This window comes from Berghia stephanieae, chromosome 6, assembly GCF_034508935.2.
Source record: "Berghia stephanieae isolate SIO BIC M18660-M18661 chromosome 6, UCSD_Bste_1.3, whole genome shotgun sequence".
NCBI lineage: Eukaryota > Metazoa > Mollusca > Gastropoda > Nudibranchia > Aeolidiidae > Berghia > Berghia stephanieae.
This window is the reverse complement of record NC_088365.1, coordinates 62,888,012-62,904,305: the sequence shown is the minus strand read 5'-3', so window position 1 is coordinate 62,904,305 and position 16,294 is coordinate 62,888,012. Positions and strand designations below refer to the sequence as shown.

Sequence of the window (16,294 nt, the reverse complement as noted above, 5' to 3'; positions counted from 1 at the left end):
AAGAAGCTGACATCCGAACCCACTTGGCCTCGTTTAACATTGTTGTAATGGACAATATTTTGCGTCATTTCTCTTTTTTTTTTTTTAGATTTCCATTACAACAATGAGTCCATAAGGAATTGGGTTATCAGACCTGGAAATAAATGCACGTCGCTCCTACCCCTACACATTATTCTGAGCTAGTTGACAGATGTATTTTGGTAATCAAGAATTCTGGAATAGTATCAACAACCTGCAAACCCAAAGTTCGTTTTTAACCCTCTCCGTACCAACCACAGGAAAATCGTCACATTCGTTGCGATCCAACCAGCATTTTTATCATTCAGATTTCTTTTGTAAATCACAATAATCTAAATAAAAATGTTTTATTATAGCTGTAAAAACGTGACACAGTGTTGTAGAGTTCATTTTGCTGACCAATATTATGCATATAATGTAGTTGTTGCTCTTCTTCTTGAGTAAGATAAAAAACTATTTTTGTGTTGGATGGGTATGATATTTTGGGGAAAATTCTGAAAATGGCTGGTAAGGAAAGGGTTAAAATTGTAAAATACAGCAAGCAAACATTTCTTAAGATTTGAACAAACAAGTTGAAACTGAATTTGTAAAGATATTTAATAAATAATAATGTGAAATTGAAATTATTTATTTCTTCGAGCTTTGAGCAGCAACATTTACATTTAAAGATATTTATGGTTTTCTTTAAGACAAAACATCTTTGTTGTTGAATCGTACTTAAGATAGAAATCTTTCACTTTTGAACGTGCGGATATGTGGTCTTGTGGACACAACTATGCGCCGAGCGAGGCTCAAACCCACGACTTTTCGATCCGAAAGCGAGTGTCATACCACAAGACCACATAGCCGCACATAGTAGAAATCTAGTTCGAAAGGGAAATCAACATTGCTAAGAGTTGGCAATACAAATGCAGGCAAAGGAATAGTCCGACTATGAATAGTTCATCACTTGAAAGATTACGCGTCGATTGACAGTGACTCAAAATGGAAAAAAAATCCGAGAGACTGGGTAAAAAATTAAAAATTGAGCTTTTATATAGCGCAATATCCACTTAACGTGCTCAGAGCGCTTTACAAGGGGTCCCTGGTCAACAGCAACATTTAACATGTAGGACGAAACATGACGCCTGTTAGGCGATATTACAATTTTTCGGACACAGACAACGCTGTTAACGGCCAGGTACTAATTTTACACCTGAGTACGGTGAGAGAATGTGAGTAAAGAGTCTTTTCCAAGGACTCAACTATGCGTCGAGAGAGGCTCGAACCCAGGACCTTCCGATCCGAAAGCGAGTGTCATACCACTTGACCACATAGCCGTACAGCGTGGCTCAGCTGTACGGTCTTTGCTTCGTAACCGAAAGGTACCAAGTTTGGCCACTTGCCGCTGAGCTGTGTGGCCTTGGGCAAGTCACCTCGCCCTAGCTCAATTTGAGACGTACCTCTGCGGCTGACGCCTGGGTTATTCCAGTCTTCCCTTGGAATAGACCCGAAAGACAAATTCCCCCCAAGGGGATGAATAAAGGGAATTTTATTTTATTTTATTTTTATTTATTCTAAAATGCATAGGGAATCAACAGAATTATCCACATGGTTGGTTTCCTCAGCCATTGTACTTGTCAATTTCTTCGGTGAAACCTTAACTGGTTATGGTTGCTGCCAAGTCGGTAGCTTCTCCGTTGGAGAATTGAACAATTGGATTCAATAGTCTGATGCCACGTCCGCCCAGGAAACCAGCAGCTCGGTTTTAAACAAAGAAAATAGATACTTTTCATTCTTTATGCTTGCTTGAACTTTTTCACATGTCATGTGATCAGAATGTATAAAAGTCAAAAAATGATCAGATCTATAATGTTACTTTTTTATTTTCCTACAGTTTCATGTTCATCGGAGAAGAATTTAATAAGGGCCCCATTACAAGGGAAGTGACGTCACGACTGTTGAAGTCTATACCTTTCGGCTGAGGAAATGAAATATGACATATGTATTATAATGAAATAAACTACCTAATGTAGGTATACTAATCAGTCTCATGTTTTACTTTAAAATTTATATTTTATTAATGATCAGAAAATATATACTGAAAACTAATATAACAGATTGTGTCTTCATTGTGCAATTTTTACTCTACATATGTTGTGTATTGATAGAAAACAGGGTATATATTATACTAAACCCTTGTGAAGAAATTTGGGGATACGTTTGATAGAAATGAAAAATGTGAGGGAATATTAAGCTTCAATGAATGGCATTTCATTACAAGACAACTGATTGTTGCTGTTTCGAGTTCACCCTTATGAAAACAAATGATTTAACATGCTTGACAAAATAGAAAAAAAAGTTTATTTTTAGGATAAATCTGGTAGTAGTAGTAGTAGTAGTAGTAGTATATATATATATATATATATATATATATATATATATATATATATATATATATAATAATTATTATTATTATTATTATTATCATTATTATTATTACTATTAATATTATTATTATTATCATCATCATTAATCAACTTTTTAACCATAAAAGGGAAATCATTTTTTGGGGGTGAAAAGTAGCAAATCATTAAGATAAAGATCTGAACAAGTCGCGGGTATGATCGGGGCCCACAATTCATTGTACGCCATTACAGACAAATACACTATGTTCTTGTATTAATAGATCCTAATATTTCTTTGAAAAAAGTGACCCGATTTCTTCAAGTAGTCTTCAGAGCCATTTGGCCCATACAGCTCGAGTTTATCCCGGTTTCTACAGCGTGAAACGGACAATAGCAACTACTTGCTATCCTTTGGATATGACGCTAGTCCTTCGCGAAGCATTTTCCACCAAATCTAACAGTCTCCGCTACACACTCACTGTTGGGTGGACAGGGGTGGGGGATCAGAAAAAAAATTTCGACTGAGAACCTAGATCGATCTCGGTCCCTTTGCGTGTGAAACGAGTGCTCTACCAATTCAGCTATCGGGATCCCCCCCCCCCTCTCCACCCCCCCCCATGTCTTACCAACACCAAAATGTTTCTCCGTTTCGTAGCGGGTATGTCCATCTCTGGACTCGATGACTCGAAGCTGTATTTTGTTCCTCATGGAGCAGATCTATAGGAGATCAAGAGGTCAGGAGACTTAGCTGGAAAAGGAAGAACCTGGAAATTCTGTTCCTCTAAAAGTTTTCACAGATGGTTGGCACAGAGCTGCCAACTTGAAATTTCAAAAAATTCGTATTTTCCAAGAGAAAAAGAATTCACTTTGAATTAATAATAGCATGGCCCAAAAATGCTTCAAAGTCCTGAATATAGATCCTAAGGTACTAAACTTTCCTTTTTCAACAATATTTATTGAGTCAAAGAGAGCTATGCAGCTCTGTAGCTGGAGAAAAATAATCGTATTTCTACGAATTTTTCGTAATACTAGGCAGGTCTGTTGCCACATGGCGCCTGGGTGTCGTTCCTGACCTCCCATAGTGGGCAGGGAGGCACTTACTGTCTCTTCTATCCCCTGGGTGTCGTTCCTGACCTCCCATAGTGGGCAGGGAGCCACCAAATGTGTCTTCTATCCCCTGGGTGTCGTTCCTGACCTCCCATAGTGGGCAGGGAGCCACCAACTGTGTCTTCTATCCCCTAGGTGTCGTTCATGACCTCCCATAGTGGGCAGGGAGGCACCAAATGTGTCTTCTTTCCCCTAGGTGTCGTTCATGACCTCCCATAGTGGGCAGGGAGCCACCAAATGTGTCTTCTATCCCCTGGGTGTCGTTCATGACCTCCCATAGTGGGCAGGGAGGCACCAAATGTGTCTTCTATCCCCTGGGTGTCGTTCCTCACCTCCCATAGTGGGCAGGGAGCCACCAAATGTGTCTTCTATCCCCCTATATCTGTTTTCCAACATGCTTTCTGTCTTTGTCTTGGAATGAGATTACTTGTTTTTGTCCAGGCCCTGGCCGGATACCTAGCTGGGATGGAAACAGTCAAATGTATAGTTATAGTTACAGGAAATGATATTGTTTTTATTGTAAATCATCTCTCTGATATGCACTGTATTGTTTAGTTTACATATTATATACGATTTGTAAATATTTGAATGTATTCCTGTTAGTGGAGATCTTTGCTTGTGTCTGAATAAGACTTTTAGGTGATTTCAAACTAAGGACTTTGATAGTGTGTTCTTAGAATCTACATCGTTTTCCTATTTGAACCAATTACCCTTTGTCTTACCTTTTCTTGGGTGCTTTAATTGTAATTCTAGAAATTTTTACTATCCCATTTTCTTCCTTTTTACTGACGCTGGTATGACATTAATGTGTTGCAAGCGCCGCAAAACCCTAAAAAACAAACAAACAAACAAACCACATGGCGCCTGGTGTTGTCAGGTTGGAAGACTTCAAGATATCCATGTTGCTCCATCCGCCGCTGTTTTTAAAAACACAGAATATGTAATGTTAACCAAATAGCACATACTGTGTTCTTCAATAACATGGCAGTATCATAGGGACAAACAGTATGTGCTTGCAGTATCTTATTAATGTACCGCTCGGCGTTGAAGAAGGCCATAGGCCGAAACGTCGTTTGTTTTTTGTCATTCCCTTATATATATATATATATATATATATATATATATATATATATATATATATATATATATATATATATAAGTATCAATCCACTATTAAGGTGACCACTGTGAAATGCACCAATTGGAGGACCAAGCATATGTCTTGTTCAAATTGATTAAACTGTTCAATCTTTGTTCAAATGAGTATAGTTTGATTCCCTACAATGATTTATGAACACAATTCTGATGCTTGATGATCACAATGGTATATAGAAAATTACTCGGTCCCCCTAATGTTTTACTAAGTGTTTCTGTAGCTTTAAGGAGACATTTGGTAAAAACATGTTTTTAGGGAGACCACATTAAAAAACCCTTTTAGGGAGCCCAGTATATGTTTATATATGTGTATACCTAAGAGTGCATTTTCAAGTGAGCTACCACCAAATTGTCTAAAATAAAGTAAGTCCTTAAGATTAAGAGCTTCATGGCCATAGTGTCGAAGCTTATCCCAGTGTGCGTAGAGTGAAGTGGCCGAGCAACGCATTTACTAACTCCTGGGAAGGTCCATCCCTCAGAAGGGGCGCTCAGGGAAATAACCTGGGACTCAAACACGGCAAAAAATATTCCCAGTTGCTCCGTGCGCCATTGTTTTTGCAGTCCCCGACCCCTTTAGAAACCTGACGACCCAGGTTAAGATCAGAGATAGAAGGGACCAGGCAGAGGAGTTTATTTGTTGTTGTTGTATACCACTGAATGGACTTGGTTTGTTTTGTTTTGTTTGTAAGGGTTTTACGGCGCTTGCAACACATTAAGGTCATATCAGCGCCAGTAAAAAGGAAGAAAATGGGATAGTAAAAAGTTCTGGAACTACAATTAGAGCACCCAAGAAAAAGTAAGGCAAAGGGGATTTGTTTCAAATAGGAAACAGTAGATTCCAAGAGCCCACTATCAAAGTACTTAGTTTGAGATCACCTAAACGTCTCTTTCAGACACAAGCACAGGTCCCAACAAAGAGGGATACACTCAAATGTTTACAAAGCATAAATAATATGTAAACAAAACAATAAAGAGCATAACAGACAGATGATTTACAAGGGAAAAATATAATCTCCCAAAACTCGAACTATACATTTGACTGTTTCCCTCCCAGCCAGGTCCTGGACAAAACCAAGTAATCCCATCCCATCCCGAGACAAAGACAGAAAACAAGTTGGAAAACAGACATAGGGGGATAGAAGACGCAACGAGTACGTCCCTGCCCATTATGGGAAGTCGGGAACCCCACCCAGTGAGTGAATGGAGTTGGATGGATAGGACAGCAGATCTGATGGACACAATGAACGGCTTCAATCAACATCTCATTCACTTTAACTTGCACAATGCTTGCTTTGGTTTCGTGGTAGACAGTTCGTCTGACGCCCGAGTTGCCAGGGTTCGAATCCATATTTGTGGCGATGCAGAGTCATTGTAAAAGTCTCATTTACAGTCTCACTTGTGTTAATTGGAGTACGTTACTGAATTGTAACAACGTTGTTCGTGTCCATATAAATCTACTACCAGCTGCACGTTGAGCTCATTGTGGGTTTTATGATACATCAAGCTCGTGTAAAATTACATTTACATTTGACCGAAAAATGATACATAACGATAGAAGTCTACAAATCATATTGCAGGTTTATTTCAGTTCCAAAAGCCATCACAAACATTCATCCACTGTATCACATAAGTCTTTGGTCACCAAATAAAAGCATGAAGTTTGCTATGTGTACAGTGCAACATAAAAGGATAGAAACAGTTTTACTGATAAAACCTCAAATGATAACAAACCAATATGTTGTTGCTGGTAAGTTGCTTAATTGCATTTGTTAAAAAGCATAAACTGTGAAGCAAAAGTGTTGAAAATCGTTTGAATAAAGTTTAATGCAAAAAAAATAATTCTTAAGCACTTTATGCCGTTCTAAGCTGTCGTTGCTGCATTTTTTTTTCATTATTAATTATTATTATTCTGATTAAGGATGAGGGGATAAAGAAAGAATGAAATTAAATGCACAGAGGTGTCATTTCTTGACAGTCACCTCTAAAGATTGCAACTCTTAAAACTATCATAAAAAGAATAGTGAAATTTTACATTAGGTATCTAGAAAATGCTGAACATAAAGCTACATTGGCCAATTAAGTTAGGGTTAGTAGAAAGACTTTTTATTCTGCCATATCTGATTCTTTCAGATAGTTCTACATAGCTGCCAACTTTTCAAAAATAAAATAAGGAACGCTCATTTTGCCCGGGATGAGGGGCGATGTGTGCCGAAGCCCCCCCCCCCCCCCCCCCCCCCTTCATCGAATCGCAACATATAAAAGTCAGCCTTTTTAATTACTATTACTAACACTAACAAGTTTGAGATGACAGAGGCTAGTCCAAATGTTGCTCAATTATCGGGTTTAGTACCAGCACATTTGAATCGTTAAAATGACACTTTCCACAATGATTGTTGTTTTGTTTTTAAGGGTTTTACGGCGCTTGCAACACATTTAGGTTATATCAGCGCCAGTAAAAAGGAAGAAAATTGGATAGTAAAAAGTTCTAGAATTACAGTTGAAGCATCCAAGAGAAAGTAAGACATAGGGGAACTGGGAACAAATAGGGATCAGATGTAGATTCCAAGAGCGTATCACCAATGTACTAAGTTTGAGATCACCTATAAGTCTTATCCGGACACAAGAACAAAATCCAACAAAGAGGAACACACTCAAATGCTTACATTATACATTAAAAAATAACAAATATAGTAATAATACATAACAGAGAGATGATTTACAAGGAAAAAAATATCATCTCCCAAAACAATAAATATGCATTTGACTGCTTCCCTCCCAGCTAGGACTCCGGCGAGGGCCAGGAAAAAAACAAGTAATCTCATTCCAAGACAAAGACTGAAAGCATGTTGGAAAACAGATATAAGGGGATAGAAGACACAGTGTGTACCTCCCTGCCCGCTATGGGAGCTTTCCACAATGAGATCAAAATTCAGAACGGACAATATAAAGAAAGAATTCAACTGCCTCAACTTTGATAAGGACCAATACACAAGAAGCACGATTGTAAAATAAATGAAATAACTTAAGATGGTTAGAAATGCATAACTACCAACCTGGTACATCACTTGAGAGGGCGTTTTGGGGTAAAAATTAGGTGAGTTCAGATAAAAAGTAGACGATTGCATATATGTTTTCTTTCATGCAACATAATGGTCTTTAAGTAGTATACTATAATAGTAGTTATAGTAAAATGCACCTCTAAATATTAGAGAATTCCTACTTCTTTACTTTGACAAGATAAACACACCTAAAAATGGAGTATACTTATTTTTCTTGAACCTAAACCGTTACAAAAGCTTGCTTGAAAAAAAAAATTAAAATCAGATGAAGATGTTTTTAAAGGGATTAAATTTATATATTTCATAAATTAATAAAGGGAAATAATCATTGTCATCTTTAATCAATATAAGCAATTGATTTTCTTATTGAATACCTTCCAATCAAAAAGGTGGATTTAATTTTATTCTTAATTAAAATAATATTTGTAACAAATAGTGAAAGTATCAATACTGTCTTAGAATATTCAAAGTATATCGAGGCTAACATCCATATCCTATGCAAATCTCCAATACATTATGAAAGGTTTGAGTAAAATACAGGCGTCATATAAACGAATGGAACTTTTTTAATTGTTGAAAATCATTTATGTTAGAGGCATAATTCAAATTAAAGAGCTACACAAATGGAGATTATGCTCTCACTGGACACCAATAATAATGATAATAATAATAACAACAATAGTAGTAGTAGTAATAGTAATAATAATGGATCAATAATAATAATTCATTAGGCTCACATGGCTTTTTTACCACAAATTAGTCAAAAATTACAAAATACGGATTTTGAACTAAAAATAAGCACTTACGGACTCAGGAAGTCAAATACGGAACAAATCCGTTTTTAACAGAACGGTTGGCAGCTATGGTTCTACAAAGCATTTGTCTCTCAAGCTGAGCAAATGAATGTTCATATAATATAAAAAAGGATATTGCAATGATGAACAGATTGTACTATATAAAGATAAAACGTTTTTGTAAACCCCCAAATATGTCAATAACACTATACAATACAATGAATGTAATACAAATCAAATTCATGATTGTCATTACACCGATTGAAACGCTCTTTCCCTTCTATATTTATTTCTTTCATTAAAAATCTTTGTCTTCACCAAACTAATTAGTGTACCTTCAGGGATTCCTTTTTGTGAAAATACCCTGTGGTGTTTTAAGAACAGAATAATTTCAGACTTTCTAGGTAATGATCCCCTTGAACCATGTGCTGAAACATCTTCGACAAAGTTTTTAAAATATGACTTGACTCTATCTGTATCCTCATCTGACCATGACATGTATCTCCGATTTTTGCTTGAATTCCTCTTGGGTTCAGTTTGTTTTGAAGAACACGTAAGCTGATTTGGCACTCCTGCTTCACCATCAAATATTTCTTCTTGATTTGCAGCTGTTACTATGGATGTTCCAAAATTTGCATTTGAGTCTCTATTCACTACAGAGTCATTTGTTTCAATGTTACAATTTCCTTCCCCAGTGACCGATGCTGAGTTATCAATTTGACCCAAAAAATGACCAACTTCTGTTATTTCTCGTATTGCAAGTGGACACTGATAAATGTTTTGATTGATTGATTCACTGTGTCCCATATGTCGATAGAAGACATCTCTCTCGTGTTGTGGGACATCAAGTAAGGCAAATAATGTCGAAGCTCGGTGCCTGAATTTATCAGCTATTAACAACTGGGGTTTCTCTAAATCCTTTACTAAGGAAGTGACATATTTGATGGCAATGTAACCACTTACATGATCTTTGGATATTCCTGTATTTGGAAAAAGAAATGGGTTGTCTGAAATATCAACAGCTTTACGCTCCTGTGCAAGTTTCCTTAAAGGCTGAATTGTGTCATTGGGTATCAACACAGGGACCAACATCTTGCTTCCCTTTCCAGACTGATAGGCCAGCTTATACTTCTCAAGTAACGCTTTTTCCAGAGGATCAGTGACATGTTGTACAAGCTGGGGATCAACCCATACACCTGAATCTGCATCATTCCAGTCTTTTAACAACATCCTTGCGGGTTCTCCGCCTCTCCTCGCATTAAACATTGTAAGCCTAGCTACGATGACATTGCGAAGCCTAACAAACATATGTGAATCAAATAATTGATAATCATCCTCACAAATACGGACCATCTCTTCAGTAATAAATTGCCGTAGCTTCTTTATATCATTCTCTAATGGCATCTCTTTGGGTTTTCTCAAATTTGTTCTCTTTGCTTCACATTGAACTCTGGCTGTAAAAAAAATACTATCCCAATTATAATCCAGGACAGCTTTGAACAAATCTATCTCTGCGGATTCTTCCATTTTGTTTTGCATTATATATTCCCCTTTTAAGAAATTAATTAACTTTTTCAATATAAATCCAATTGAAAGCTTCAAGCCTGCTTTCAATGTCCCATCCTCTTTCAAAGTCATTTCAGAAATGGTTTGCGATATTTCATTAAAGTTACAACGCTTCACCACGTCCTCTCCAGAGAAAGAAGGTTGATTCGTTCTCTTCCTAGTTTTTAAAATCAAATTTCCTAAGATGCGTAAATCACTCATTATAACTTTTCTCTCCTTCTTTGAACTTTTACTCCACAATTTTGTTCCTAACAATACTATAGCTTTGTCTGATCGACACAAATTTCCCACTTCATCATTCCGAAATTTGTCAAGAATATTCTCCTTTATTTCTTTACTTGCATTGGGAGCCACGGGATAAAATTTTACAACCCAGTACACAGAGCATGCTCAGTACTACATTTCTTTTTGTGTTCATAAACCCTTCGTCCAGAGTAAAACCCCTTACAGCCAGCACACATAACAACTTCATGTGACCCTTGTGCTCTCTCACGCATAACTATTGAATTGTTTCTAGTGTTTGAATAAAAAATGCCCTTTTTCTTGAGATAATCCATTGTTCTATCCCTTTCCTTTACAGGCTGTTTCATGGCCTCTGTAACTTCTGTCTCATCTTTGTGTTTCCTCATCAAATGCCTTGAGAGTTTTGTTTGCAACTGTCCACAGTATGGACAGGGTCTCCTTGGCTTTTTGTATTTCTCTGGAAAAAAAAGAAGAAAATAAAGCACATCATGCTATGAACTATGAAAATAAATCAATAGACAGATCATATGCACATCAGCTACATGACAGCGATAGAGAGGAATAGCATTCCAAATATTTAAGGCCTGGACAAGTAACTGTCATAATTCCTTCTTGTTATATACTTTTCTACCATCTATTCCTTTGGAAGAGGTATGTTAGATTTGTGGAGACCTCTGCCACATAACAAATCCAGTGAAAAGACGCCATATTTTTGTTTTGAAATAGAAATAAATAGATCAATCCACCCACTTCACTGGGTTCAGGGTTCCCTCTTCATTATAATCAAAATATGAACATAAATCGGAATAGTAACACATTGAAGTCTCATCTGAATACATAGATTGTCCTTTGTTGTTTCAGCGAAAAATCAGACAGAATGTCAAAAGAATTTTAGGTTTTTCCCCAACCACCCCTTGGAGGTATCAGTATCAGCGGAATGGTAAGCGTCATGTTTTTTACGTTGAGCAACAAAATTTACTCCAAATGCTTCACTCGACCCAGGCGGAAAAGCAATCAAGAATAGACCCAAGTCCTATCCAAAGACTAACATTTCATTTAAGTTTATTGTAGGCCCTTGGCCAATCGACAAAATTCAATTCACATAAATTATTTACAACAATCAGAAATTAATTATATCAATAATAGTAATAGAATGCAATGAAGGCAATATCATAATAATAATAATAATAATAATAATAATAATAATAATAATAATAATAATAATAATAATAATAATAATAATAATAATAATAATAACAGTAGCGGCTATAAGTAACAATTAATATAGTAACAAAAGTAATAATAGACTATAGTTCATAGTCATAACAATGACTTTCTTTGTCATTGAGGGAGTGAGAAAACATCACCGGCTGGCAGAACAAACAGCCGACATCAATCAAACGTCCTCCAGACCGGTTGAGCATCGGCTTCATTAATTCCTTAAAGACTTCCCCCCCAACTGCCTGAACGATGCTGATGCCCAGACAACTTAATCCTGATTTATATTTTGTGGGAATGAAATATGACATGTATATGCCGGAAATATTTCAATAACAAACACACTGTTCAGATAGAAAATATTTGAGTCTTGCCTTTGTTAATTGATACAGGTAAGTTAGGAAAATAAATGCTAGTAAAAACGATCAGCAAGTTCGTGAACACTGCTTCTCAACTCGAACATATGTTTTCATCAAATCTACACACATCATGTTGTGAGCTGAATTTTAATGATCTCAGTTGTCATTGAAAGGAAACCCAAGAATTTTAGAATAAAGAAAAATATTGAACCTGGAAGTCAAAAGGGTTTGTAGCACAGCAGGCATTATCAAAGTATAATTTTAGTACCGACAAATTAAAAAGAAAATGTGCTTTTCTTTAAATGCTCCCAATCATCATATACTGTTTAGGTTGCAAGATTAATAAAAATGTTATCTACTCTGATTCTCGTTAAGTTTCCAGCTGGTCTGTGAAAAAAAAGCCTTAAGCATCATAGAAATACAAAGAAACAGTTTTAATATATAGATGGGTTGTAACAAAAAAACCATTTTAACACTTACAATACAAGCAATTTAAGTCTATTACAGACAAAAAAAAAAACCCAATAAAATAAACATGAACATTTTTATGGCTGGTTTCACTGATATCACTCACACATTGGGGTTTCAGATTCTAAGATGTCCACCCTATCAAATTTGGATTTGTGCTTGTTATGTAAATGGTAGCGTATTTTGCGACGCAGCACTGCCAAAACAGAAAAAAAATGCAATAACACAAATGCAGCACCATGGAGGGGGTGGAAGTTTTCTTTTAAAAGGAATGGGTAAATTAAAATTGATCCCACAAATATCAAAGGAGAAGAATGACAAAAAAATGACTCACCATTGCACGTAACACGTTGGTTTGCAAGTGTATAGCATTCGGGTTGAACCTGGGTCCCAGACTGGCAACGAGGTTCAGTCTGTGATAGTTGTGGATGAGGCTCTGACTGAGTTGGGGAATGAGCACTAGGTTCCAAAGACAATGATGTACTCAGCATTGGGTACCTCACAGAGTACGTAGAGGAATCAGACTCGGAGTCAGCAACAAAATCGGGACCCTGTATATTTTGTGGAAAAGATGACAGATCAATCAATTTATTCATGTTGACAATAAACATGAAGAGCCATTGTTTAATAATCCAACTAAACAATTAGCTGGTTAATAATGCAAGTATAATAAAAAAGAGTTGAGAAAGGCAGACATATTGTCTAAGTATTTAATATGTTCAACTGTGCTTGGATAAATATAGATACACCAACCAGGGTTTCAGTAAACCGTTTTTAACCAACTCTTTAAATCCTACACCAGGACCAACAACTACAAAACAATTTTTTATATCACTACGATTCTGGACATATAAACGGTTGTCATTGCAACAATATGAACTTCCTAACCTTGCAACTGCAATATAGTTAACAAAAAAAGTTGATAAACATTACGATGCAAGAGAATTTGGACAAAATGCGAGATCAAAAGTATAATCCCAACAGAAGCTATTTTAATTTTTCCTGGAAACGCATCATTTTCACATTTTGTCAAATAAAAAAACAAACGACTTCAAATGTGAATGGCTCATCAATGAATATCACTTCAAAATATAACGAGGAAGGTTTAAAATAGTGTTATTGTTGGCGAAGTCCACTGCAAAGAAAAATTTTTAACAACAAAAAACTAGGAGATCTCACTGGTGTAAAACAGTGTTGTCCTTGTCCTGAAATATTGTATTGCGCCTAACAGACTGCAGGTCTCATCTTTTGTGGCAAATGTGTTTTGTCCACCACAAAATATGTTGATGTGAAGCATTTTGAGCATGGTGCCAACTGTGGATAAACGCTATACAAATGTTATGATTTTATTTTAATGTACATACTTACCACAAATGAATCATGTGATATGGAACTTTGTTCTGCATCACTTTCAGGCTCTGAGTTGGAGTCTATATAGAAAATAAAAACAACAAAAAAAAAAGCTGAAGACTATCATGTGCAAGTTTTTCTCTAAACTCTTAAACAAAAAATCATGCCATCTTGTGCTGTAAAAGGATTTTTTAAAAATTATTTACCTTATGACTATTGTCCTTTGGAAAAAAAAAAGAAAATTAAGTCCGAAACCTTCTGGCTATTTTCTTTTAAATTTCAAGAACGTCAGAGTTGGCAAGGGAGGACGGAAATATAATTCCAGAAACCAATCTGTCTATAATCATATCCATATGATAGTTTTTCGTTCAAGATTCAGGTACAGTCCACTTAGGATAATCGCAATACCTTGGGATCATCGAAAATGTTGGGATTAACCGAAATTCAGTTTCCTGTCCACTATTTCAACATTTTACACATTTATTGTCAACTCAAACCAGTAAATAATATTCTTAGTCCACCACATACAGAGCAATTTGATTGAAACAAAAACCATATGGCAGCCCCGTGTAGATTTGTCAACCAAAAGCAGCTATGAAGCAAGCCGATATCTTATTCAGATTGGAAGAAGTTTCAATCTTTTTTCTCAACAATTCAACATTTGTCAGAGTTAAAGAGATTAGCCTTAATGAGAGACAATAAGCTCTCACCAAACTCGTTGGTCACAATGCACAGTTGTTAATCCTAAAACAAAGGATATCGCTCAGTCTCTCTTTATAACTGTCATTTATAACCTGTTGTCAAGATTATGACCAGCCCCACCCCTCTTCTATTTAATGGCCACCGATGACGTCACAAACCCATACTGCAGAGCCCCGCCCTCTTTCGACTCTAACAGAGTGGTGACACACTACTGTAGCATTAAATCCTGCTCACTCTCGATTCTTCAACCTGTCACGATTTCATCCATGATGAAATTTAATCATGATATACTGTTTGATTTCTTGAATTTACCACTTTTTAAAAAACCGAAGTTTGTTGCAATTAACCAGTGACTTTTATATAGAATTATTTCCATTGCTTAGGAAATATTGTGATTAACCGAAAGTTGCGATTAAACGAGTTGCAATTATCCGGAGTGGACTGTAATAGTATTACACATCATGACTCAAAAAAAAAAAAAAAAGCAAACTATGTGTACCTAAATGTTATTCATTTCCTCATCAAATTACATTCTTACCATTAACATCATAGATCACATCAAAAGGGTTGTCTGGATTGACAGCAAGACATTTTTCAGGATTTTTAAAGCTCAAATCTCTCTGATCTGAAGTTACAAAAGAAATAGCATATTCTCAACATTAAACTATGATTTTGTGATGGCTGTGATATGGCATACTGTATGCATAAAGCAAGATGCAAAGACAGGTTTAAGTTTAAATTATTTTATATTCTTTTCAAAAATCCATTCTAGTTTTGCCAAAATAAAATAAACACGAGAAGTGTTGAGTTGGATAAAGCTAAAACTAAAAGTAGTAGTGGTAGTAGTAGTAGTAGTAGTAGTAGTAAACGACAGATCTTACTCACTAGTGTGAATCTACAGTCTACAGAAGTTCCCGAATTATCTGACTCCACTTCCAAATGACTGACTGACAAGTGACAATCATCAATCGGTGTGTGTGTGATTGTGATGTCTACCCTATTGAAAATCTTAAATCAACAGTGATGTAATAAGAATGGCCAATAACTTACCATTTAAATTATCTCGGTGTCTCTTCAATGATGCCTCCAGCATCAATTTACCCCACGATGCCATAGACGTCTAGTTTGGAACTCAGCAAGTGACGAAAAAATACTTGCGGCTATAGAGAGGACGTCCGTCGGCCACTCTCTCCGCAAGTCAATTGTCAGTGGTTATCAGATAATCATTGGTTCTTGAAAAATATAGAAACACAGCGGTTCATTTAAAAAGACTCTTTTGTAGATCAAGATATAATGTTAGGTATTGCACTTTAAAATCTCTTCAGACATAGAACGGGTCAACTTGACGTCTAGACCAAATCATTTCGAAGATCGATATGGCAACAGCAACGCCTGGAATGGAGGATTTAAATGCGGCATCTGACGATTCTACTGCTATGACAGAAGATGCTCCATTTCACGACGTCGAGATGGCTTCAACTGGCATCAGGCATCAACATGCTACTCAATAATGGGTTTGATGAAGCGTTTGACTAAGAATTAAAGCTGATAACTGATAACCACCTACCTACTACTGACTTGCGGAGTGAGTGAGTGCCGAGTGCCTCTTTATGCGCGAAATTGACTAAACATACGTTTCACGAAAAAAAGAGTTACTATGTTTGCTTGTCTCTTGTCACCAAGATAAGAATCCGGACCAAGATTCGATAAATCTGTTTCTAAAAATAGATTATAATTCGTATATCTTGTTCATTCCTCAGTTCATCAACTTTCACACAATTTTATATTAGGTTTTCATTACTATAAAAATCCATATAATGCTCTAGAATTTTAGAGAAAATTTCGGAAAGATATATTGCCTCACTATT

At 36.2% G+C, this 16,294-nt stretch overlaps 1 protein-coding gene across 1 annotated transcript; it reads right to left on the bottom strand.

Annotated features, from left to right (window-relative positions):
• Positions 1-1,949: 1,949 nt before the first annotated feature.
• On the bottom strand, positions 1,950-16,113 carry LOC144975910 (uncharacterized). Its single transcript, XM_078920097.1, has 7 exons — positions 15,477-16,113; positions 14,965-15,051; positions 13,743-13,804; positions 12,758-12,925; positions 4,367-4,429; positions 3,032-3,122; positions 1,950-1,978 (listed from the first exon to the last, which is right to left on the bottom strand). The coding sequence occupies exons 1-7, from the start codon at positions 15,538-15,540 to the stop codon at positions 1,950-1,952; spliced, it is 564 nt and encodes a 187-aa protein (XP_078776223.1). The 5' UTR covers positions 15,541-16,113.
• Between the last annotated feature and the right edge of the window lie 181 nt (positions 16,114-16,294).